Source organism: Neopsephotus bourkii, unplaced genomic scaffold (assembly GCF_033783945.1).
Source record: "Neopsephotus bourkii isolate Nb327-2 ecotype Australia unplaced genomic scaffold, CSIRO-AGI_Nbou_v1 NB_977, whole genome shotgun sequence".
NCBI classification, from domain to species: domain Eukaryota; kingdom Metazoa; phylum Chordata; class Aves; order Psittaciformes; family Psittacidae; genus Neopsephotus; species Neopsephotus bourkii.
In genome coordinates, this window is record NW_026901471.1 from 855,541 (window position 1) to 881,058 (window position 25,518).

At 36.1% G+C, this 25,518-nt stretch overlaps 1 protein-coding gene across 4 annotated transcripts in view; it reads right to left on the reverse strand.

The window, feature by feature from the left end:
* TBCK (TBC1 domain containing kinase) overlaps positions 1–25,518 on the reverse strand; it is a 98,758-nt gene that overhangs the window by 41,364 nt on the left and 31,876 nt on the right. For 3 of the 4 annotated variants that reach the window (XM_061359441.1, XM_061359438.1, XM_061359440.1), the window contains 15 exons: positions 24,933–24,993; positions 23,536–23,597; positions 22,725–22,786; positions 21,896–22,044; positions 20,793–20,931; positions 19,258–19,357; positions 17,243–17,292; positions 16,737–16,866; positions 16,308–16,406; positions 14,914–14,976; positions 13,932–14,058; positions 13,332–13,382; positions 12,486–12,569; positions 8,951–9,036; positions 28–64 (listed from right to left, as the gene is read on the reverse strand). In XM_061359441.1, coding sequence (XP_061215425.1) covers positions 28–64; positions 8,951–9,036; positions 12,486–12,569; positions 13,332–13,382; positions 13,932–14,058; positions 14,914–14,976; positions 16,308–16,406; positions 16,737–16,866; positions 17,243–17,292; positions 19,258–19,357; positions 20,793–20,931; positions 21,896–22,044; positions 22,725–22,786; positions 23,536–23,597; positions 24,933–24,993 — 1,300 coding nt within the window. The remainder of the gene's footprint in view (positions 1–27; positions 65–8,950; positions 9,037–12,485; positions 12,570–13,331; positions 13,383–13,931; positions 14,059–14,913; positions 14,977–16,307; positions 16,407–16,736; positions 16,867–17,242; positions 17,293–19,257; positions 19,358–20,792; positions 20,932–21,895; positions 22,045–22,724; positions 22,787–23,535; positions 23,598–24,932; positions 24,994–25,518) is intronic. The other variant, XM_061359439.1, reaches the window with a different exon arrangement.

Consider the following 25,518-nt stretch of genomic DNA (forward strand, 5'->3'; position numbering starts at 1 on the left):
AATCAAAGAAAAAGGGTGCATACTCACGTGTAAACATTGTAAGAAACCAAGGAATAGCATAAAGCTGCAGAAGGTGGTGATGAGGAAAGAGAACAAAAAAAATGTTTTAAGAGTTATCTGTGACAATTATCTACTACATTAAAAATTGCCTAACTTGGCATAAATGTATCTAAAATAGGAAATAACAGGAGTGGCAGAACAACTATCACACAACTTTTAGCCCCTCAGAGACGCTCTTTTCTTCCCCAAGTTCCCATTTGCATTTCTTTCAAGTTATTAGTTTGTGATACTGTACTGAAAACAATAACAAAAACAACCATCACCCTCACTAGGCTTACTGTTTGCAAAAAATAATCCCCAAAGTCTTAAAGAACTCAGAAACCTGCTCTATTACACTGTCACTGTTCTCACCTTACATATATATATATATATACTGTTAAATGATAACAAGCATAAACCAACTTGATTCAATATATCTTTTTGACTATGGAAAAAAAACCCTGATTCTATATAAATAACTAAAAGTGCAAATCACAATTTCTAACAGAAAAATTAACCGTATCTATCTTTTTTCTATGTTGCTATTTATTAAAACATATACTTGGCATTGAGCAGCAGTAAGAACAGTTTCATTCTCAGAACCATATAGTGCCAGTTACTAAAACCTAAAGTATTCATGTTGTTCTACTGTGACCTTTAAAGGCAGGTGTCATCTGATTTGAGGCTGCTTCAGCACTTACACAACTATTAGACTAAGAACTGCTGCTGCAGCGGACACAGAAAACCTTTAGTTTCTGTCAACTTTCATTCTCGTAATACCATATAGAGAAAATTTCAGTATGCATTAGAAAAGCTAAGCATTTGTTACCTTAAGAGTTTCTTAATTTTAAATTAATTATTTAGCATGTTGAAAGCAAGAGAATCTACTTTCTTGAAACACTGAACTGCACAGAAAGTCACCACAAATAAGGGAAGCAAGAGCGAGATGATCATTGTTAAATTTTACTCAGTTGCATAGCTCATGTGCTCTGTTTTCTACTTCTGAAGATTTACAGTTAGACATAAAGCTTAATATATTACTTTTTAGCTCATAAAGTGCAAATTAGTCCCCCTATTAAGCTTTCCCTGGAAGCAAGCAAATGAGAACTAGAAAGCCTAATTGATATTATGTTAATAAATTACTACTTATTCCATAAACCCTTAACTGGGTTATGGCACTGGCTAAACGATGCACACATTTGCTGAAAAGCTCTTCAGCACAGCTCTAAGTTTTAATTCTATGTCTTCATCTGAGCATCTGATAATAGCTGAACCATACTGTCCATAAAACTAAAACAGCTGTGATGATCAGACTGTTCACCACTTTCAGTATTCAGGAGGCTTTAACAAAGCTTGGCCTCCAATCAGCCAATTGGTTTTAAGGGTTCAAACCCCCTTAAACCCCCTGAAAATTGCGAAATTTCTATTACTATTTTCATCTTCTAATACATTCGTACTATTTCACTGAGTATATCTTTGCATGTCTTCAATAGATGGCTCTCTGCTCAATAACAACATACCCTGTTCCCTGAAATACCTCCTACATAGTGGTTATGATCAGCCAATACCTGTTTACCTGCTTGCTTTCAATGCACTAGAAAATCAAGCACTCCTAAAAGCCTGAGGCTCCTTTTTGCTTGGAGGTACATATTATGCAGAAGTAATTTTGAACTATATTACTTCCTTGGTATTTAAAAGCAATTACTTCCTCCTTTTCATACATTTGATTAATATGTTTAACCCAGATCCACACTTTCTCCTAATTTCACAAACATCTCTAATTTTGTATGCATCTACTTAGAAATATACAGGAAAATACCCAAAATTTTTAGCATTAGGCAGATTATTAAGATGTAACCGCAAGGCAAAGCATCACTTTGCTGTAAACCATCATTACCAAACTTAACAATGACATGAAAATATAGGTCAACGTATTTAAGTGTAAAGTATTAGGCAAGTTTTTTATTGAAGGGATTTTTCCATCTAATTTTCATAATGGTCTAAGACAAGGAAGTCTTAGTAAACCTGAAGAGGTTACGATTACTATTAATAAGCAAGCAAAGAAAAGCCACAACACTGGTCATATTATTCCACCATACAAGGCAAGTTAAAAAACAGACGAAAAGAACTGCACTGACTTGAAGTCCTTAAATGAATAGGCTACCAAACTCGATGAAATGACTGCACTTTTAACATATTATTAGTAAATGCTGCCCTCTAGCAATCACCGGCTGGAACAGCATCGGGCCATGCTTCCGTACTAACCAGCTGCTGAAGAGGAGGTTTTCCAGCTTTCACTACTGAACCCTGAAACATAATGGGGTTGTGGATTTACTGAAACTTAACTCTTCGTAGCTAGAAAACACAGCTAATGTTTAATTAAAGCAGCGTTTTTTAACTCCTGGAACAGCCTGAGAATAAGCCACATTAAAATGAGAGCCTGTAAAACTAATACTCAATATTTTTTTAGAGTGAACTTGAGATCAGCAATGCCATAACTACCATTTTGCTTTGCTAGCAAAATTCAAGCTTTTTTTTTTTTTTAATCTATTTCTTACACATTAAGAAAACAGCAGTCCCCTAACATAAGTTCCCAATCAAACAATCATCTGAATAAATCCACAGGGTTTTTTTTTTTAGTTATATTTGTCCTTAGGCTTGCTTTCCTTCTCCATCTTTTCCTACCTCATTATTCCTGTCTAAAGCTTCTTTTCCAAGAGTGCTCTGCTGTAACAAATTCTGATCAGTACCTGAGCTTGGAGATGCAGTTCATTGCTCTTCAACAGGGTGAAAATGTTTTACTTGTCCATACTTAGATGGGTATATTTTGAAAAGGATGCATCTCTCATTAGACATTAAAAGATCTTAGATATACTGGTTCAGATCTTGATGAAAGTTTTTCTGTGGGCATTTCCTTAATCCCCTGCTATTACTGTCCGGGTTTTTTTCATTATTTGACTGTTTCTCCAGAAGATGAGAGCTTTACACACTTGTGTCTACAGCAGATTGAGATTTCAGTTGCAAAGACAGTAGTTTTAAAGAAAACTAGGCTCAGGGGATTTTGATTCTAACGATATTTCAGAAGAAATAGCAAGGTGAAAATGAGTGTTAATGTTTGTTGTTGGGGATGGTAGAGAGTAGTAAAAGGCTCAAACAAGCTTCTTGTACTCTGAAAAGTCTGTAAGAATTAAGTGGCTGTCCTGTATGATTCAAGTGTACCTTATGAACATTATAAGACACGTACAGTGAAGCTATGTACCTGTCTGCAGGATAATGAAAATTAGTTATTTACAACTGAAGATTTGAGTTTTCAAAACATCAAAAATGCCAACATTCTTCACAAGTTCTTGTTTGTTATGTATGTATATAACGCTTGAGTGTCCCAAAAAACTAAGAAAATTCAGAAATCTCTACTACATGTCAGAGAATTATAGAGCTGAGCTCAAGGTTAAATACCAACAGTCTTAAAGATAAGAAACACAATAGGAGTAACCATTATTCTTGCAGTCTTTCATAGAAGAATCTTCTCCTGACAATCTGTCATTCAATGCAGTGTGTTATGTTAAACTGGTAAACTGTTAAGTCTTCACCATCTTAAAAATATTTATAGATGGATAAAAAAAAAACCCAATACATGCTAAGGCATGTATTTCACACTAATACATGCTAAGGCAAGTATTTCACACTGTTTTCAGCGCTCAAGACTTTTTTATGTTAGAGCCTTTCTTTCTCAAGGCTGAAGTCACACAGGAATATAGGAACTACCACAATCAATGGCAACTGTGCAAGCATTCTATCTCCAGCAATGAGCTCGCCATTTGCTTTAGGAGGAACAAAATTTTCTGTCTACGAAGTTGCTGTGGTTTACTTGTTTGGGGTTGATTTGGGGTTTGGTTTTTATTTTGTTTGGGTTTTTTTGTTTGTTGGTGTTCTGTTTTGCCTGATTGATGTGTGTGTGAAAGTGTTGTCCAACAATAAGGTGGAATTGTCCTAACAAGGCTGCCTCCCAGCTACTGCTTTTTGTTTCAATTTTTATTTGTGAAAAAAAAAAAAGTTTTTGCCCTCTACAGCTTCCTGAAGTGGGGAAGTGAAGACAAAGGTGTTGATCTATTCTCCCTTGTATCCAGTGATAGGACATGCAGGAATGGTTCAAAGCTACACCAGGAGACATTTAGACTGAACATTAAGAAGCATTTCTTTACTCAGATGCTGGAACCAGCTTCTTGGAAGGTGGTTGATGCCCCAAATCTATCAGTATTTAAGAGGCATTTGGACAACGCCCTTAACATGCTTTAGCTTGGTTGACCCTTAACTGGTCAGGCAGTTGGACCAGATTATCATTGTAGGTCCCTTCCAACTGCAGTAGTCTATTCTATAAACCCCCCATCTTGCACCTTTATGTTCTGACTTCAAAATACATACACACATACTTAGCCTCAAGCCTATATGGTGCCTAGACAATTAGTCAGAACTTTAAATGCTACAGAAAGGTGCAAAAATGTTTTGATGACTGGGGACGCAAAGAGAATCTACCTACCTATATGCAGCTACACAAACAAAATATGAAGAATGATCACTTTCCTCACAAGATAAATATACCAGCAAGAAATCTCTCCCCAGGATTCACCAGTAGGTAAACAGGTAACAGAACAGAGATAAAGTACTTCAATTGTGGTATTTTTAATTCTCAGGTGAAGGCCTATTACTAACACCTCCTGCATATCACCAAAACCAAGCTAAGATATCCAGACACAACTAGCTGGCCAGCTAAGCAAAATACAGCAGCAGAACCTGGAGATATGTAATTTGGATCCAAATACAGGATACCTGTTTAAAGTCCGTGCTGTCAACAAAGGAGGCCAAGGAGACTGGAGTGAGATCTGTAAGGTATTGTAGATTCTTCCTACACTTCAGAGAGCTGCATTAAATTTCTTGCCTCCACAATTGTTTTTTACTCCATATATTTATAAGGCTTTTAAGAAACATTGCCTATCTAGGTAAGTGATACTAATAGTTACACTGGATTTGTCCATACATTGTTCTTTCTAGCTCAGTTTGCAGGTGCTTGACCTATGTAGAATGTTCCTCATTTTTTCTGGCAGTGATGCTGTGCCATGAGTGCATCAGACAAGTCACTTTAATTCATATTGCTTCAGGACTGATAGAGCCTTTGCACTAATCTCTCTGAATACACAGAGGAAGAGTTATTAAGTATCAGATCTAAATGCTTTCATGCTAGAACAAAGCAGTAATCATTAAAAGACAAGAAACAAACAGAAAATTTAGAATATTCTTTGGCACCTTTGGACATGAGCCTCCTTTACTGTGGTTTTAGGAGTTTTAATTACAAATGACACCTTCCTGGACTGTTCCACTTACTATCCACAAACCACTGAGCACAGCAGTTTCTTTTTATCTAACACATTGGAATGGTAGAGTGATTTTTTTATTTTTCCTGAAATCTGTACTTTCTGCATGCAGCACAGTCATATTAATATTCCAGAGAAACTCACTTAACATCTGCTGTAATTTCATAGAATCATAGAATAGTTAGGGTTGGAAAGGACCTTAAGATCATCAAGTTCCAACCCCCCTGCCATGGGCAGGGACACCTCTCTCTAAACCATATCACCCAAGGCCTCGTCCAACCTGGCCTTGGGTGATATCTACCTATGACAGCAGTTCCAGCACAATGATATTAGTAACTGCATCCAGACTTCATCATCTCTGTTCATGGACACCTGTCAGCTGTGTCTAGCTTCCATAATTTGCAGCTGAAAGCTCTTCAGATTAATTTATAGCCATAGTTAACCTTTTATTAATGTAGCACACTTCCTTGTTTTCCTTCAGTTCAAAATTGCCTGCTGTTGGTGTTAGCATTATTCAGTAAAATATAGAATGAGTTCTAAGGCATTATATCGGGCAGAAAGGGAGAAATTATAAACTTCAGGAAAGTGAGCAAAGAACTGTAAGATTCACCATATATATCCCTCTATTTACATGTAAATCGCATAGCTGCAGCAATGTACTTAATCCAGGCCCTGCATCAGCTATTCAAGTTTCAGCAATATTCAATATTCTGAGAGCTACGTGACCTGAAGCAAATGAGAAGGGTGCCAGGAAACACAATCTTTCCTGCAGCAGAGCCTGCACTTCAATGATGAAACACTAATCAGGGTTTACTCTGATAGCATTAGTACTCAAGCAAGAAACTCTGGTTCAGGTCTCATTACTACAGTGCATATCCTTCACCTCGATGGATCCTGTGCTATCTTGTTACAGGTACAAAAAGTCACTTCTCACTAACCTAAAAGGCAGAACAACTTTTACTTGTTAAAAACAAAAAAATATGATTTAGAAAGGAGAACCTCTCTTCAGAGGCTAGTGTTAATTTTAGAACTATCATACATATTCAATGAAAGTTTTTTTTAATATACCTCTATTTTGTAATTATTTAGTATATTATCTAATCATCTCAGACTTCAACATTTAAGAGACATTTGACTCTCAAATTTCACTATGCATTGTCCATTGGCTAGCACAACACAAACCCTAAAATATAAAAAAAACGTGATTTTAAACTATTCCATTTGACTTGCACCTTGGAGGTTTTCAGTGGAGAATTTTAAATGTACAAGAAGACACTAGAAGCCGCTGAAAGATCAAGTTAACACCCAAGAGAGGTTGCCACAGAGCTCTCATGTAGGTTAGTGGCAAAAATGGGAACCTGTAAGACTGTCAGGGAAAACTACATCTCTACTTCTTCAGTTGGAACTAGCATCCTGGACAAAATACATAGAGGAATTGCTCTGGTCATCCACAGCCTTTACCAAATAAATATCAAGTGCATTTACATAGTGCTGCTGTAAAACTGATTCTCCTTCAGGAACTTAAACCTTGCTGTTACCCATGCTCTTCAACCCCCCAGATATTTAGACTTCCTAGAAATCAATGTTCTCCCTTCTTCCCACCTTTCCTTCATCTTCCTCTCACTTATCCTGCTGAGATGTGGGCTATCAGCAATACGTGTGGTCTTCTCAAACATCTCTCTTTATATTGCAATACTCTGGCTTTTTCTTCTGCTCATTTTAATGTCACAGTATCTTTTAAATTTGTGTCATTCATAAACAACATTATTACTTTAAAACCAACTCTACAAATCAAAGCATGTACCTGCTTTTCCATTACAATCTTTGTAAACAGTGATAATGAGTATCTGTCAGTCCCAAAGACATACACAATTTCACCCAGGAATTAGTGAATATGTACAACAAATGACTTTCAGAGGCTTAGCCTTGCTGTTTCAACTTGAATTATTTCCTAATAGGCATAAAGCTTTATACTGCTTACAGAAGAAATGCATATAAATTTCTTGTAAAATTTATATTTCTACATCAGCATCACTTGACTTCCTCCTTCCATTTTGACCTCTCAGTCATCATCTCATCTTGTTGTTACAAAATTTCTAAATGTCAAATGTAACATGACATAGACATTATCAATCAATAATGTTCTCTCTATAGCCTTGCCTAAATCTACTTTTCAGAAACATCAATCAAACTTCAGTGATGCTACAGTAGATAGACAAATATTTTTATAGTGTTATCTTGGCTTTCTGGAATATATATATGTCTCTAAACAAAAGAGGAAAGCTTCACTATCTGCAGTGACAGCTAAAAGTGAGCCTTTAAAGAAAGCCTTCTTTTGCCTTTTCCAACATACCCCTCCCTCTATTACATTTTGGTTGAGTTTTAAGTTTTCATTTTCCTCTGTCTTACAGACTTCTTCCAATGAAAGCATAGAACTTGAATACAAGTTATGCACTTGTCCAATGCTTCTGATAGATTCTAACAAATGACTGCTATGCATCTTCCAAAGTATGACATATCTACAGATTAACCATCATTCACACACATTTTTCTATATTATTTGCAAGTTTGTGTGTCTTTTGTGTTAATCAATGGCATTTAACTTGCTTGGAGAAATTTAGCTTTTAGTCATTTATGGACATATTAATTTCTGTATATTAATCCATGCTTTATAAATAAAATTACATTACATAAAATTATACCTTTTAAGATGAATCATAGAATCATAGAATAGTTAGGGTTGGAAAGGACCTTAAGATCATCAAGTTCCAACCCCCCTGCCATGGGCAGGGACACCTCGCTCTAAACCCTATCACCCAAGGCCTCGTCCAACCTGGCCTTGAACACTGCCAGGGATGGAACATTCACAACCTCCCTGGGCAACCTATTCTAGTGCCTCACCACCCTAACAGGAAAGAATTTCCTCCTTATATCCAATTTAAACTTCCCCTGTTTAAGTTTTAACCCATTACCCCTTGTCCTATCACTACAGTCCCTAATGAAGAGTACATCCCCAGCATCCCTATAGGCCCCCTTCAGATACTGAAAGGCTGCTATGAGGTCTCCATGCAGCCTTCTCTTCTCCAGGCTGAACAGTCCCAACTTTCTCAGCCTATCTTCATATGGGAGGTGCTCCAGTCCCTGATCATTCTCGTGGCCTCCTCTGGACTTGTTCCAATAAATCCATGTCCTTTTTATGTTGAGAACACCAGAACTGTACACAATACTCCAAGTGAGGTGTCACGAGAGCAGAGGGGCAGGATCACCTCCTTCGACCTGCTGGTCACACGTCAAGTTATAACTGACAATTAGTACTTTTCTGTATTTACCATGCTAACGGAACAGGAAAGACTGAGGTATGTAAAACAACAATCCAAACTTTATCATTTTATCAGCATACTCAAAAAAGTCCATTAATAAGAAAGTTTCATTTATATCAAACTACTACTGAAATAATCTGGAAAGGCATCTCATCCAAATTGCCCTCATTTTCCATTTTTTACTTCCTTTGAACAGTACTTATAGAAATGCTTAGCACTTACATCTGGAATAAAACCAATTTCATTGAGGTGGTTACTCAGCTCTGGATCATGGAATGCAATCATCTGGGAAAACACTGTCAGGTATTCTGAAACAACAAGCAAATTCAAGATCATTGACAAAAAAACAAGCCACCACATGCTGTTAGCTGATAACTGAGCTGTAGAAAAGGAGTAACACTGTTTTTTTTAGTAATTTTTTTTCAACCTAAAATTAAGCAGCAAGTGAATACTAGTGCTGCCCTCTTTGTCATCATTATATTCAATACAGAAGGAATGTTCAATATCTCTTTCTCAGTACTTCACAATCTGGATTTTCAACAACGGTTTACTTGGTTCATACTCAGGTTGTTATGGTTGTTTGACATGCAAAGTTAAAGAATTTCCAGTATGACTATGAGCCACAAGATATTCATGGAAGCAAATCAGAACAGGGCTTTCCAAGGATTTTTTAGCCCCGAATTATTCTAATGATAGACAAAGTTTATACTCTTTAAATTATATCCCATGTGCTTTCTTTTCTACAAAGTTAAATTTTGTAACCCAGAAGTTTAAAGAAATGGGGATTTAAGGTTACCATTTCCATGACCAGTAACACTTCAGTTTGTAATTTTTTGAATAGATAAGAAGATGTATTTATTGTAAAAGATAAAATGTATTACATTTTCAGCATAGCACATTAGGCCAATGGGCACAATTTAATTATCTAAATAATGCTTTTAATTGGAAGAGAAGCAGACAGCAGAACACAGACATTGACAGATTTCTTTCTGTTCTGCCCCTCTTCCAGTTTCATCCACATTGTCATATGCTTTGTTATGAGGAAGATGAAGAAGCAATAACATTGTAGTTTTGTAACAGATGGCAATTCCTTTTCCTCTATGCTCCCAAGAAGAGAATAATTAGGGCCCAGACAGCTACTTGAGGGGGAGAAGAGAGACAAAGAATGAGAACCCTCCTCCCACGTCAGCATATGCTGACATCTCAGTGCATCCCCTGAAGATAAGGCCCCAAAGATCAAGTCCACACAATTCCAAAACTTAACCATCCAGAGTTGCCGTGGTTTTTTTAAAGTCTACTGTAAGGACTAGATGCCTACTCCTGTCCCTCTTGGGGAGAGCAAATAACTCCCTATTTCTCAGCTTGACTTTATCCCTGAAGGGACAAAATCAAATTCCAATTCCACTCCTAAGAAGCACAGAAGTGGTTCTGCTGGGTTCATGCTTAAACAGCTTTAAAAATAGAACTGGGTCTAAACATCCACTTGTTTACAGGCTCCTATCTCACTCAAATCTTCATTATCTGTATTCAAGTTAACTCCTTTCAGGTTAAGCTGGCAAGTTAAGATCAATCACTCTGTAAAATAATTCTGTACGGACCAGAAATTTTAAAAGCTGATTCTGCCTTAGGAGGGCCGATCAACAGTGCTCTCGTAACAGCACGAGGGAAATAAGCCACAGTCCTACTGGAAATTATCCTTGAAAGGATGCGTAATTCTCCAATGTAAGTTACAATTAGAAATTAAGACCTCTTGAGCCTCCTTCAGAAATTCTGCAACTTTTGCTTCTAGCTGCAATGACAAAGCCCCTGCACTAAACCTCTTAAGAGGTATCTGGCATCTTATGAGTGCCAGCCTCTCCCCTCTGATACTGCACCTCTCTTATGCCACTGATGCCCTGGCAGCACTCAGATGAGGAGGTTAAGTGGGTAAACAGACCCAATACTGAGTTTTGCGTCACCAAGGTGAGACTGTTTTGGAGCTACTCACAGATCATGTTTTCTCAGTTTCAAGCCAAAGTTATTCACATGCATACAAGGTTGGGTGATAACTGAATCTATGTCTTAAATGCATACAACACTGCGTTATTTGTTATTTTTTTAAAGGGCATTTCACATCAGTTTTATTTCATGAAACAGCCAGCAATCACAAGTCAGGTACAGCAAACCAGTAATTCCACACAACCCTACACATTCAGCTGTATATTGATGAAAATGATTTCACAAGTAGCTTCTCTGAAGCACATTTAATTTAAAAATGAAGATCCGTGCCCATGATGGTTCTCCACAGATATAATAAAGGTTGATAAAAAACATCTTTATTTGAGTAACTAGTCTTATGAAATATAATTAGTGCATGGGATTACATGGTTAATTAGGTTTTTAAAAAAACACAAGTCTTCACAAAAATGTACCACTCAGGTCCAGCCAACTGCTGCTGGCTGGAATTTCATTGTATGATTTTTCTGTTTTATGTAATTTGGCATTCCATACCCAAACCTCTTGAACTGCTTATTCCTATTTCATGTGAGGAAATACATCTGACAAGCTTAGAAAAAAACACCTGTCTTCATAGTGTAGGACAAGTTCAGAAATGAGGTATGTGTTAAACTCTGCAGTTCAAAAGACTCTTCCTGTCCACGTCTACAGGGAAGACACAAAGAAGCTCAGAAGCTAAAACTGCAGTAGGCAGTTAAATGACACATTCTTAACACTTTCTTCACACCCAATAAAGCAGGGAAATTACACAGGATTTTCACTTAAAACTGCCATTTACACATTGGCATTTGACATACAACCCAAGAAAGGATTAAATCAGAGTAATAAATGACTCCTAAAAGGTCTTCCTGAGTCCCTGATGATGCTAGACATTGCACAGGAACTCAGGAATGCCTGAATTGACACTTTGGTTCACAGAATCCTACTGACCTGTATTTCTGACTTTTTATAAAGCCCCTTAGGGATAACATCAGGAAACTCTAGAGAGGAAAAGTATTACTTTATGGAAGGATATACCGCTTGAGAAAAGTCTTTATCAAGCTATTAAAGTCTAAAGAGGTTGTCACCACAGGAGCATATATTTATTCTGTTCATCTTTACACCTCTACTGCCCCTTTTATCCAGCAAGCACTCTTTCTTTATAGACAAAATGATGCAAAGAAGTTCTATTGAATAGTTTTTCCAAACTATTTATTTTACATATTCAGTTCATAACACTTCTTACTAATTGTGTCTCCTAACAATTCCTTATGTTAGCTCCCTCCCTATTATCCAGTACGTCTAATTATATGTTGTTGATCAGGTCTTAATTTCATTTTGTTTTTTTGCAGAAAAAAAATTACAGGCACTGCTCCTAAATTGAGGACTTTCACAAGTTCTATACAGAAGAATTTCTCTAAAAGAAACAGAAGGACAGGAAGCCATGCTGAAAGCCAGTATTCAATAAATACTCATAACTGCTTGTAATTAAAAACATTCATTACCAGTTATTTTTTTTAACTATTAATGGCTTTCAAAAAGCTTATACAGAGCATTTGTTTTTTTTCTGCCTGAATTACCCATTTATTTTTATCCTATTTTTCTTGCACAGCTGTTGTTCTTACTTATCTAAAATAAACCTTTTGAAATAAATAGGTGAGTATTTCTACAGTGAGATTCTAATTGTGTTTCAATTTTGCAACTTGAAAAAGTGCATTTATAATCCAGAAATAATTCCACTTTTCCAGAAAAAAAAAAATAAAAAAATAAGGGACAGACTTACCTTGAATAACATGAGAATTATCCTTCAAAAAGAAGTTATACAAATATTTGGGGATAAAAGCAGACATGCAGGCATATGCTAGAGCTGAAAGAAATAGAAAAATAAATGCACCTACAGAGATAGAAATGTAAGTAAGTATACCTAAAAGTTCATTATTAAGCAGGTAATAAGCTTATGCTTATTATTATTCTTAAATCAATCTATACACAAAAATGATTGTATGCACAGTAGGCATAATAGGAATCATTGTCCTAAGAAACTAGTTTCTCCCCCCCTCCCTCCAGGCCTTACATAAGAAAGCCAGATGCAAGAGAACAGAAGATTGGACTACACCTATTCTGAACAAATCACATTCTACGCTGATAAAGGCCACATATCCAAAGCTGGTCAGATAAGCTTTTAGGCATTTAAAGCAATCATCAGCTTTTCTGAATAAAGCTAGTCTGGAGAGGTTAACAGGTTAGAAATTATACACTCACATTAAACAAGGCTGAACTACAGCTTCACTGAAAAAGACATACTAGAGAAGCTTTTCTTGCTTTCTATAAACAAAGTTATTTGTGCTTTTTATTATATATTCATTATTCTACTCAATAATTATGCATTATGTATTCATTACTGTATTTAATAAATGCAGGATTTGAACCCCTGCTTGAAGAGTAGCACCCCATATACACGTTTCAAAACCCAACTGTTTCTTTTGACTTGTGCCAACAAGAGCTTTAAAATTCTTTTGTAGCTACAGAAAGTTTCCATCTATAAGTGGGTGCATGTGTATCTGTCTACAACTAGACAGAGATGACAGATTATGCTTCCCCTTCACCCTCAGCAGAAAAGGGTACTCACCTTCATTGTTAAAATTCAAGTACAGAAATGGTGCACAAAGAGAGTCAAGACCTGAAGAGAGAAAAGCCACAAAAAACCATCATAAAGAGCTCATTTACAGCAAGGCACAAAATAAATTTGCACTCTTGATACTGATTATAATTCTGCAACCTCAGGCTTTACGTGTAATGCTGAAAACAACTGTGAAATCGATGCATGAAAGAAGATGTTGAACTATAATGCTGAATTGATTATTCTGCCAAGGCTACCAAGAAATGCAATTTACTATCCAAAGAACTTGCCCAGTAACTTCAGCAGTTTTACCTTGGAGCTGAACAATAAGCAACAGACTTTTTTTTTTTTTTGTTTAAGTGACTGAAGCTTAGGAAGAGTAAATATATAAGAAAGACTGGGGTGATTTTTCATTATGAATTAAATATAAATTAGTAGGATCTAAATTTGTAATAACCCATAGATTCCTTCTTCAAAAGAAACAGAAAGGAAAGTGCTCAAAAAAAAAAAAAAAGCTTACACTGGGGGTAGGGATAAAGGTGGAGGCATTTTTAAGTCAGCCATAGCTTTCCAGTTAATTATCTGACCTAGCCAACCAGTCAAACTCACCTTGCCAGTACACCAAATCAGGATGGGAAACAACCCAGGCCTTCAATACACGTCTAAATTTTGCATGACCCTCTGGTGATGACAGCAACTCATCATACTGATGGCAACGAGGAATATCAACTTCAATCTGCATCACAGCCAGGCATATAATATAAAGAGAAATCAGGATAAGTGAGATAGTAGTACAGCAATCTTGCAACACTAGAGGTGGAAGTGAGCCAAAGAATATAAGTCAGACCATCATCATAAACACAATCGGCTTCCTCTATCACACTCAAAATCAACACTGAAAGGGGACTTGGGACTCTAATAGCCCTGTCCAAGATTAAAAAGAGGGATTTTTTTTTTTTCTTTTTCCAGATTCATATTTTTAAAAAGCCTTGAAAAAGGCAGAATGCAGACTACTACTATAGGTTTTTTTTCTGACCCAACTTTTGGACTCATTCCAGGTGCTATGATCCCTTTGCTCTAAAGGATAATCAAATCAGAGTTCTCAGAATGTTGTACCCAATTTGATGTAAAATATTTCTTCAGCTAGCCAAAAGGAACAGCTGTTGCTTGTGATGTCTTTTTAGGTCTGGCAAGACTTCTGGAGAACCAAATTGCTCAAGCACAACTCACCTCACAGGATCTCCAGGTACTCGGCACTATCTGCTACAAGGTCCAACATGCACAACAAACATTCACTAAAAACAGGATTTAGCAGGACATCAGTAATATTGCTTACTACACTCTGCTGCTGTTACAGAAACAGTGATTCTGAAGTAGAAGATTTAGCTTTCCACATATTATAATTCGAGTTAAACTACCCATTCCTCTGTTTTGCAAGATTCTTGCTCCAGTAGGAGTAGGGTTAGAGGACAGGGGGAAACCTTTTATTAGTATTGGCCATATCTGTTGTAACAGGCAAATGTCTGTAGCTCTAGGAAAAGATCTTTCCATTTCTTTAAGTGGCAATATCTGATAACACCAGAAGTCTTACTTGTCTGTCCGTAGGAATCGGTGTGTCTTTATCAATGGCATCATATTTTGCTTGTATGGCACCCTAAATGTGGAAGAACAACACCCAAATTTAGAAAGTCATTACTAACATGAATGCATATGACAGTGTACACACTGATGTACAGAAGTTGACTGGTTTTGTTAGGTGCTTTAGTTAGCAACTTCCCCCCCCCCCCCAAATCTTTCCCAAAATACAGGAAATTCTGACATCTGAATTTCAAACAAAGCCATCTTTATTCTGTTATCAGGACATATAAACCTTTTCATGATCTCCTCAGTACAATCTTCAGCAATTTTCAGTTGTTTATGCAGAAAATTGTGTACTTGATACAGTTTTCCATTTTCAAGTTAAAAAATGATCTTCAGTTTGAATTAAGTGCTTATCTAAACCACAAGCAAGTGGCTTTCAGCAACATCTCTCTGAAGGCACTGAATCCAGCTATACACATCCAATATATACTACTCTTACATAGCCTGTCCTTACATGAATCCCAAGATAGGCATGCTGACAAGTCCATCTTACTACCATGGCACAGGGAAACACTATCTGCATTGTACAGATGATAAGCTTATGAAGCATGAGAACTTCCTCAACTCCCAAGATCCAGGCCACAACCCTGAGCAATAACTGTTATTTACATTACAGCTTTTTTTTTTTTTGTCTTATTAGATAGCACTCAGCAGATCACCTCCTAAGCTAAACATCCTAAATAACCTGGATGTGTTATCTAAGAAAACCTCTTTGTTGCACTACAAACAAATTGCAAGCAGGGTAGATGCAAGAAGAGGGTAAGTCAAACAACCTCTGTGAGGAGCTGTCACTTCTGGGATACTCCTTTCTACTCCTTTGTCCAAAAGTGTTACATTTATTTATTCTCTAGTCTTTTGAGAAAATGTATTGGTGAGAAAAATACATTTGGTATGTTTCATCCTGTTTTGCCCCACTGTTGCTGACTGGAGCAGAATAATTCTAAACTGCATTTGTCAAAAATATTTAAAATCAAAGCAAAAAGAAATTTTAAATATTCAAGCAAATATTAAAGCAAAAATATTTATAATCAAAGGAAAAAGAAAAAAAAAACTGTTAACAACCAATTGTATTTAAACAATCTAGCAAAGTTTGTAAGTAGTATTTTTCCATCCCATAATCAAAATTAAAGGCAGCCAAATTAGCATACATTCTCTGAAATCAAATAATCTTAAGAAACAAAAAGCAAGTCTGAACATTATCTCCATTCACACAATTTCATGACTTATTTTGTTTGACATTTGAAATTCTACCTGACAAATCTTCAAATCCATTCCGTCTTCCCTGTCAAATCCCATTGCTATCCCATTCCGTCCCAGTAAGTAATGCCCTCCAACTATCCTTACCTCAACACCCAACAGGGCAGCCCAGGTTATGCCTCTCAGAAGAGGAGGGATGTCAACCCTGGCTTCTTTCCAAATTTGGTTTTTCTTATATGGGTAGGCCTTCAAAGAGAAGAAATTAATAGCAAAAAAAATGTTACTATGTAATTGAAACAATTCAAATTCCAATTCTGGGACGGCGTTTCCTCCAAAAGACAAATGCTGTCAGCCAAAACAGAGAATGCCAGTTTTACAAGTTAATTTCATTCTTAACTGGACACCTAGATGGAGGAACTCTGATCTTAAAATGCCCATTTCTTCTCATTAATGTATTCATGTGCTTTCCCACGGTGGTCTCTTGATCTCTGCTCCCTTTTTCAATTATTTGGTCCTTTAAAAATCCTCAAATTAACAGATCAAATCTAATTATCCAGCATCAGAAAGGTTCCATACCTTCAGCAGCCTGTCAAACAGGACAATTCTATTTAGCTGGTATTCTGTGTCCCTCTCCCGGATGATGAGAGGAAGACTTGCAGCTGCAGACAGCTCATTACTACTGTTTGAATGAGGTAAAGTTGACTGTCTGGAAAAAGAGTTAGGATAGTAGCAGTGAACAGCAAGAAATACAAATCACCATAAAAAAAATTAATATCCTGTGATGCATTTCTGAGTCATAAACAAGTTTAAATGGACACTTTTGAATACTCTGTTCTGGAAATCAGCTAACAAAACAGTTGATTCCAGGACAGAGAAACAGGCTAGGATCTTCGATTTGGTATCAGGGCCCTAAGTCCACCACTACAGTGTTTGTCAGCTCTTAAGTCTAACAGCCAAACAAGTACATGTTAGGTTTGCTTTTGGAAGACAGCTGTGTCTAGCTGTGCAGTGTGCCACTCAAATAAAACTAGTGACTCAAAATTCAGTCCCTCATATATGTACAAGCTTATACACAAACTTACTCATCTTCAAGCAGTGGATAAAATGCTTCCCCACCAACATCTTTCAGTCTCTGAAAAGAAGAATAAAAATAATTCATTATCAGAAAGCTGTTCAGAATTCAAGTGGAAATATTTAGTGGAATAAAGATCAATTAGCAATTTATTTGCCAAAGTTCCTAGCTTGCCTTGAGACCTAAGCATTAGCTCAGTCCTCCATCAGCAAAGAAATGTACAGCATTGAAAACTATAAACTTTTGCTAATAGGGGCTTTTTGAGTTGATAGAAGTTGTTCTGCCCGAAGATAACACTCATTCATAAATCTGCTTACAGACAAAACATAGTTCTATAAGCCATGAATTAAATGGATAGTAAAATGGGAAGTTCAATTCTACTATATAGTTCTTTTACTTTTCCTCATTTTTCTACATGGACTTCCTATCCAAGTAGCTGCAAAGCAGGTGAACAACTTGGTTTTATGTTTTTAATCAGTTCAGGAGTTAACACAAATCTGTGTTCCTCTCAGCATCTGAAAGTTACACACAAATATAGACACTCTCTGGAAAGGTAAACAGGCAAACATGCACAGACTTTTGCCTCAAGTTTTCAGGTATCTTTGATGCATGATGATAAATGTTTAATACCACCTTCCCTGCAGTATTCTGTTTTGCAGTTCAACCCCTAACTTAAAGGCATACAGTGCACTGCCTGTGCCTCCTGGGACTGACAGTACAGTTCATTCTTAGTTCATTCAATACTTATCCTCTTTTGATTATAAGCATCATGCTCTGCTCTATAAAAGGTGTTTAAAGAAATGCATAAGTTCAAAAGTTTATTTCAGCTAACACTGCAAGGTTCAGGCTTGCATATTCCCCCCAAATCAGATTTCAGTATATACTTATTTGTTGCTGCATTTATAGAAGTAGTGGGTGATACACAAAATTACAGATTAAAAAGTTAAAAAAAATGCCTTAAAAGCTACCCCTTTTTTAGGAACAACAGTAGAAGTTGCAGTGCATGTTACCTTCAAAATAGCTGTTGCATATTCTTAACCTCCTTTGCTTGCCCCTCAAATCCCACCAACCAAGCAACAAAATAATCCAGTTATTTGGTCTCTTTTCATGCATTTGTGTGAAGCAATGCAAAGTTCTACCAAAGAAATACGTTTATACAGTATTTGCCACATTGCCACTAAAATTAAGATAACGGCAAAGATTAAGACTTCAGGAGTCACCTTTCTTTCTGTATTAACCCCTGTAATCATATGGAAAGGTTCTTTCTAAAGACTGTGACAGAATTGCATTCACTGCTATAAAAAGGAAGCTGCAAATAGTACAGCGTAAATTTTTAATTCTACAGCAATAAAGCTCTACATGTGCAGAGACATGAACAATTACCACATTTCAGTAATATACGCAGTAAATCTTTTAACTGATATGAACAATTACCACATTTCAGTAATATACGCAGTAAATCTTTTAACTGATCATGACATCACACAAAATTATGAGTTATCTCACGTTGATTTTTCCACTGAAGATGAAAATTGCACTACTGCATTCAGGAAAAATGCTCTGAAGTGATCTTTTGAACTAGTTGTTTCATAGCTATATATTCCAAAGATTAGTAATTAGCTACTAGAAACTTGGTATAAAGGCTTTCAGGAGCTGCAACTGAACCAAGTTTATCTTTCTTTTCGATCTTGTGTGCCACCTACAGACAGGAATTAAACAATGCAAGATGACAGTGTCCAATTAATTTAGCAATACTGGAGAATATCAGGTACCACAGAACTATTTGGGCTTCACCAGAACAAAGTAGGTAACAAAAACAGGGAAAGGGAGGGACACATGAAGGGGATGGAGGAACAGAAGATAAATCATATTTAGTAAGCTTCTGCAGACAAAGCAAGAAGAATTTGCTTAGAATTAACAACACTGTCATTTGAAGGAACAGCAGTAGGAGCTGCTGTTACATATCCCCTTCAAACAAATATTTCTACAGTGAAGACAAGAACAAGTACACAATATTCTTCTTACGTTTCGGAGCTGGCACAGAGACAAAGTCACAGTTGTGTCATCTAAGAGGGAACTTCTATCTCGTCCTTGCCCAAAGCTCTCACCATCTTCTAATAAAAAGCTTCAGAAGGAAGGAAAAAAAACAAACCGTCATTTTAAAACACAAGACTTGAATTAAAAAAAAATAAAACATTTTTACTATCAGTTTCCTCTTTAAAGCAAAATACTACTGCTTAGAAGCATACTGTATTGACTCTGCATGGCATGAAGCCTGCTATCAAGGGAATGTGCAATTGCTTTAAATTATTCAAACAGGTTTTGGAGTAAAAAAGGCACATTTCAGGTTTTCTATAACTCTGGTTTGCACACAAAAGAACAGTAATGAGATATGGGATTAATATTCCCTTTTATTCCTTGGCCTGGCACAGACCAGGACTGACATTTATTGTGAAAAGCAAAAATAAGACATTATTGTAATCTGAAAGCCATTTCCCACCATGACAAAAAACCCAAACAAAAGTCTGACAAAGACCTTTCCTGCTGCAGTCCGTCAAAGAATACAAATTCATGCAACACAGCACACACAAATTGTCTATCTTGTGATATTTTTAAAGCCGATCACATGAAGTTGATTTCCAGAAATTAAGCTAGCATTCTCAGTACCACTTAGAGGATGGAGTTAGATTGTACTTTTGAAATGAACACATTGTTTTCAACACAGATAGTATGACAAAAGTATTTTCCCCTCATAATTCAAAAGGACATGCATATACACCTGTGGGTACAGAAATAGGCAATCATTTGAAATCCACACTAATTATGCCACCAAATTTCACATAAAATCTAGCTCCACCTTTTTTTTTTTTTTTCCCCAGTTACCGCATTTTGGCTGTACATTGACTTTACGTGTTTTTAAAACCCAGAACCAGCAAATTGATCTGTATGGACACATAATCATGCTTATTAAGATCCGCTTCTAAGATGAAAACATGAATATACTACATAAAATTGCAACATGTGTAGCAGTAAGATAAAGGCAGTAATGACTAAAATGCTGTCACAGAACTGCAAGTCATAAACCTAAATTTAAAAAAAAAAGTAAATTAGCCAATCTGATGAATAACTGGGTTGACCATTCAGCTCTGCTGCCATGCGAAAGGGATGCAGAACGTGAGAATTTGCTACAGAATGTATTGAATTAAATTACAAATACACTGTTGAAGCACAGTGAGATGTTTTTACTAGAACTTAATGGTATTGTAAAGTGTGCTAAATTTAGGGACTTACATTTTAGTGTTTTGCACTTCACCTACATTTCTTCAGATTTCAGAAAGAACTATGCAAGTGCAGGCAGGCAACATATATAAAGCACTCAAATAATGCCATGAATTGGGTAAGAGGGGAAGTGACATGATTTCTTGCTGTTCAAGAATGTTATTTTCAATATTTTTCATGAATACAGGTCTTGAAACTAAAAACCAAACCAAAATGTTTCCTCAGAACATTAGCTTTCTCCATCCATTCTTCTTTCCCTTAAAGTGCTTCTCCTTCCTTACTTGGGAAGCGTGCAGACAGGTGGCTTTGATCGAATGATTTCCTTGTTGACAAGTTCTTTCTCCAAGTCTCCTCCAGCCAAACACCACAGGTAATAAACCTCTTCAATTGATCTTTCTGCTAGGTAATCATTATCTTCATCTATGAGGAGAAATCACCCAAAAATTAATTACAGCTTTTTAGGTAACCTATATTTCTTCCTACCACTCCAAACACATACTATAAAAAAAAAAAAACCAAAAACAAACACCCATGCTTTAAAGGTCCTAGACCTTAATGCGAAGTTAGCAGAAAAGTGATCTTCCCTTTGCAAGTGCTCTTTAGGAAGATTTTTCAGAAAGAACAGATGGGTAAAAGTCAGAAAAAAAGCAAATATTTCTGCAGTTAGCCTCGGTGCCAGAAAACAGTACCAATCATATAAATACACTGAAATGTGGACTTTCGTTTCCTGTGTGTCTTTACAAAAACAACCACCACCACAAACAAACAAAAAAGCCTAAAACCAAACACTATCTTAGTCTCCCAAAACTGTGTAATGACAGTTTCTGAACAAGTAGAAAACTGAAGAATTCAGAAAAAGTTAACGAGGACTTCAGAGTGGTAACACTTTCAGCATATGCAGTTTTAAACTTAGAAATGTTGTCTTTTATTCTAGAATGTGACCTTTTTCACAAGGATTTCCAATACTTCCAAAAATCATGCTGTGATCCAGCAGAATCCTCTTACCAAATCACAACACAATTCAGTGAAAAAAAACAAACCCACAACCAAAACCCCAAACAAAATACTAACAAAACAAACCCTTGTACATGCACCTGTCCAAATTCCAAAGGTAAAAGTATTGATATTCCAAGCTGGACTTGAATATTAATGATAACTATTTATTCCTCAAGATTGTTGTGCAAAATCAAGATGCCCTCCTTTGACATACATGTATCTCTCAAAACATGCTTGCCCATATTGCTGCCCATCAAACAACTTACTAAAATAATGTAGTGTTGTAATATTTAATCAACTCCCCTCCAACAAAATATTAAAAGAAAACACAAATACAATTTATTTTCCTTCCCCCTGCAATGACATTTATCACAATACCTGCTTTTACCTTTACATAATTGACTTATGTCTTCAGGAAGTGTTAAATTAGCACATCTTGGAGAAGATGAGAACAGACCAGCAGGTTTGTGGAAGAGAGGATATAATGAGGATATCTCACTGAACAAGCTGTCATGCAGCAATTCCTCTGGAGTTGGCCTTGAATTAAGAAAAAAGAATAAAACACTAAAACACTTCCAGAAATGTTACATGTCAGTGTGAAATGTCCCTAGGAACAAATACTGGCAAGTTATTTTAAACTATAATGGATTTCAGAAATTTTAGTAGCAAAAACGTCTACCAATTTTGTTTAATTCCTCATGCATAACACACTACGTAGTCTGTTTACAGCCCAAGTTGAGATCTCACCTTCATTTAATGCACACCATAACCGTTTTATTAGTTTCCCTTTAATTCCTTTAAGCAGAAATAAAAAAAAAATGCAAATGCAAAGCTTTGATTGAAGAACAAAAGCATACTTCAGTTTTCAGAAGAAAGTTGTGATAGACTGACATAATGAAAAAGTACTTTTAAAGAGATGTGAAGACAATAGCCCTAATTCTAGCTATTTCAGAACTACAGTAACCACCACCAACTTTCAGACATGGAAGTAAAACCTGTGAACTTAGAACTACAAATACCCCCACAACACTCAGATTTTATCTCAAGGTTTTGCACAGTTGATTCCTGCAGACACAACCCCTGCAACTCAAAAGCAACAAACCCAAGAATTTCCTATCAGCACCATAAATCGTCAGTCTTCCGAAAAAGGTTCAGCAATAGGTCTTCTAATTTCATAATATCTCAGCAGTTTACTAGGACTTGGACTGAATACTTGCCTCTTAGAAGGTTGGAATGTAAGACATTTCTTCAGTAAAGCTATGATATTTTCAGAAAGGTCCTGGAACATAAGAAGAATATGGAGGTCTCCATTATGGTCTTAATTCAGCAGGCCACTTAGCCCATACCTAACTTTTAACATACACTGCCCTCCTTTGCAGCCAATAAAATTTCACACCTACACTATGAGTTAGCTGTGTTGGACCAAAATGCTGGGGAAGCAATTCTCACCTGCATTTGCCTGGGGAAGGGGGTGGTGGGTGGAGAGAGAACCTGAAAAATTTGCAATGTTTGCAGCACAGATTTTTACTTTTAATTTAGATATTCTGTACCCAGCTTGAAAAAACGCAGTACCTGGGAACAATCTTCTGCTAACAGAATCCTTTCGCAGAATGTCTCAAAACATACAGACACTGCAAGTCAGTGATTAACTGGGGGAGTGGGAAGGAGTTGAACAGTATAAACCTATGCTATCGGAATGTGCAGTGAACAAGATATAAGACTAAATATTGAGAAAAAAAAAAAACAACTTAACCCCAACAATTCAAATAAAGTTCACAACTTAGTAAACTATCCAAAGAGCATTAATATTTACTGAAATTGACAGTAATTTGGGAAACATAAATATTAACAGTATGGCTATTTGAAAGGATCTTAAATAAGTAGTTTATTTTTTCTCATACTGCAATACATTAAGTGACCAAATAAGTTTAAAAAAAAAAAAAAAAGTTTGTATGTGTGAAATACTATACAATAATAATAAAATGTTTCGGATAAGACAGCATAGAAGAGCAAGCTAGTTCCACAAACCTGAACAATATCAAGGCAACCATGTTCTTCTGCCAATACAGTTACAATATCATCTACACAGCCTTTGAAAGACAAACAGGACAATAAAAAATTAAAGACTATAAAAAAAATTGATCCCAGTTACATAGGATATCAGATAAAATCCCACCCCAATATAAAGCACTTAACTTTGGCTTTTTATTGACATTGTCACGTCACCTGAAAGTGAATTCTCAAAGTTAGAAATTAGAATTATTGTTATCACCTATGCAGACAGAAAACTGAAGCCTAAGAAAGTTAAGCAGCACATCTAATTTAACAGTGAAAAAATTTTTGCAGGCTTAGTAAATCCAGATTGTTAGTCTCTAGCAAATTAAAATAGTCTTTCCACTTAAAAAAAACACCCCAGAAAACAAAAACCAACCTGAAAGAAAAATACCTGCATATAGAATCTTGAAGCAATTTCATTTTGTTGCTACTTGCAGACAATACTAGCAGTATTTTATAGCTTGTTTTCAACACTTTATTGAGAAAATAATTCCCAAGACAGGACATGAATGTTTTCTAGTGGGTAAAGGTTACCAGTAACTTGCATTCAGCTTGAAGGAGACTGAAATGCTTCAGGAAGCTTTATTAACAAATTACTTACTAGAACAGTCAGAATTTCGGCATCTGAGCACTAACTGCTGAATGTTTCTACTGACAGTAACTAACTTTAACTGTATTATTATTTGTTCTGGATAATAACAACTTCCTGACAAAGCTTCAAATTGCAAATTCATGCCCTTCCCCTCCTCAGGGTTTATACATAAACCCCACAAGAAATCAAATTTCAAAAGCCACAGAACAGTACCATTTTCAGGATTATTTGCATTAAGAAAAAGGTCCATGTCTACAGGAATGTTTGATAGTTTGTAGGTGACACCAGAAACAATGGCATGGATCCAGTAGTACACTTCTGAGCTCTCTTTTTATTTTCTGTCTTCCTCTTTCAATCCTGCTTTTCCCTGTTTGGGATTTGGTTCGCAAGTACTGCTAGTTCAGGGGAAGTCTTTTTTAGTGTCATGTAATTCATAACTTGTTTCATAAACCTCCTGAAACAACAAATAACCATCAACATGACAACCTTTCCAGAGCATTTTTGGTGGTTTTTTTTTTTTTTTTTCTTTTTCGGTTGGTTGTTTTTTTATATCCTGCTTTTACTCTAATATACTCATAGCTCTCCTGGTAAGTTATTTTTCCTGTCATCTACCTGTGTACCTTCCCTAGACAAGCAGCCATGCTTCAAATGCCTATTAAATTTTGGAAATGAAAGTTGACAAAAGGTAAACTGCTTTAGGTCTGAGCAGCTGAATAGTCTGTAAAGCTCTAATTATAGAACTGCTTGAAACTTGAAATATTGATTTTGTGCTACTTACCTAACATAATTATAAATTTCAATCTTTCTGCTATCTCCAAACTCTGGAATAATTTTCTCCCCTAAATGAATAACAAGATCAAGTCAACAATTGAATGCTATTACACACAAAAAATTAGATAGCATACACACCCATCCATATACAAACACAGTGAAATAAGTTTCTACACCTGTATTTTTAGATTTAGGAAAATTATGTGTTAGAACAGAAAACATTGCTTACCCCAACTACAGCAGAAACAGTTTCATGTCACCATAATGAAAAGAAATGTATCATTTATAACATCTCTTAATTGGAACAAATGTAATCCCCCCCCAAAGAAAACAACCAAAAAAACCCAACGTGTTGGTGTGAGTGTGAACAAAGGTAATTACTTAATAAACATGGTAATCATCATAGCTTGTATTACTGCTCAGTGCTTTTGAAAAGTCATCTGAAAAATAACTTTAAAGGTGTTTCAAAAAATATCATTGCTTTCAGAAAATGTATTATTCAAAACAATAAATAATGATCTATGAACACTACGTGAACTTACAGAAAAGTAGAATATGCCAAAGAAGACTATTCCCAGTGTCCTGATCTAATT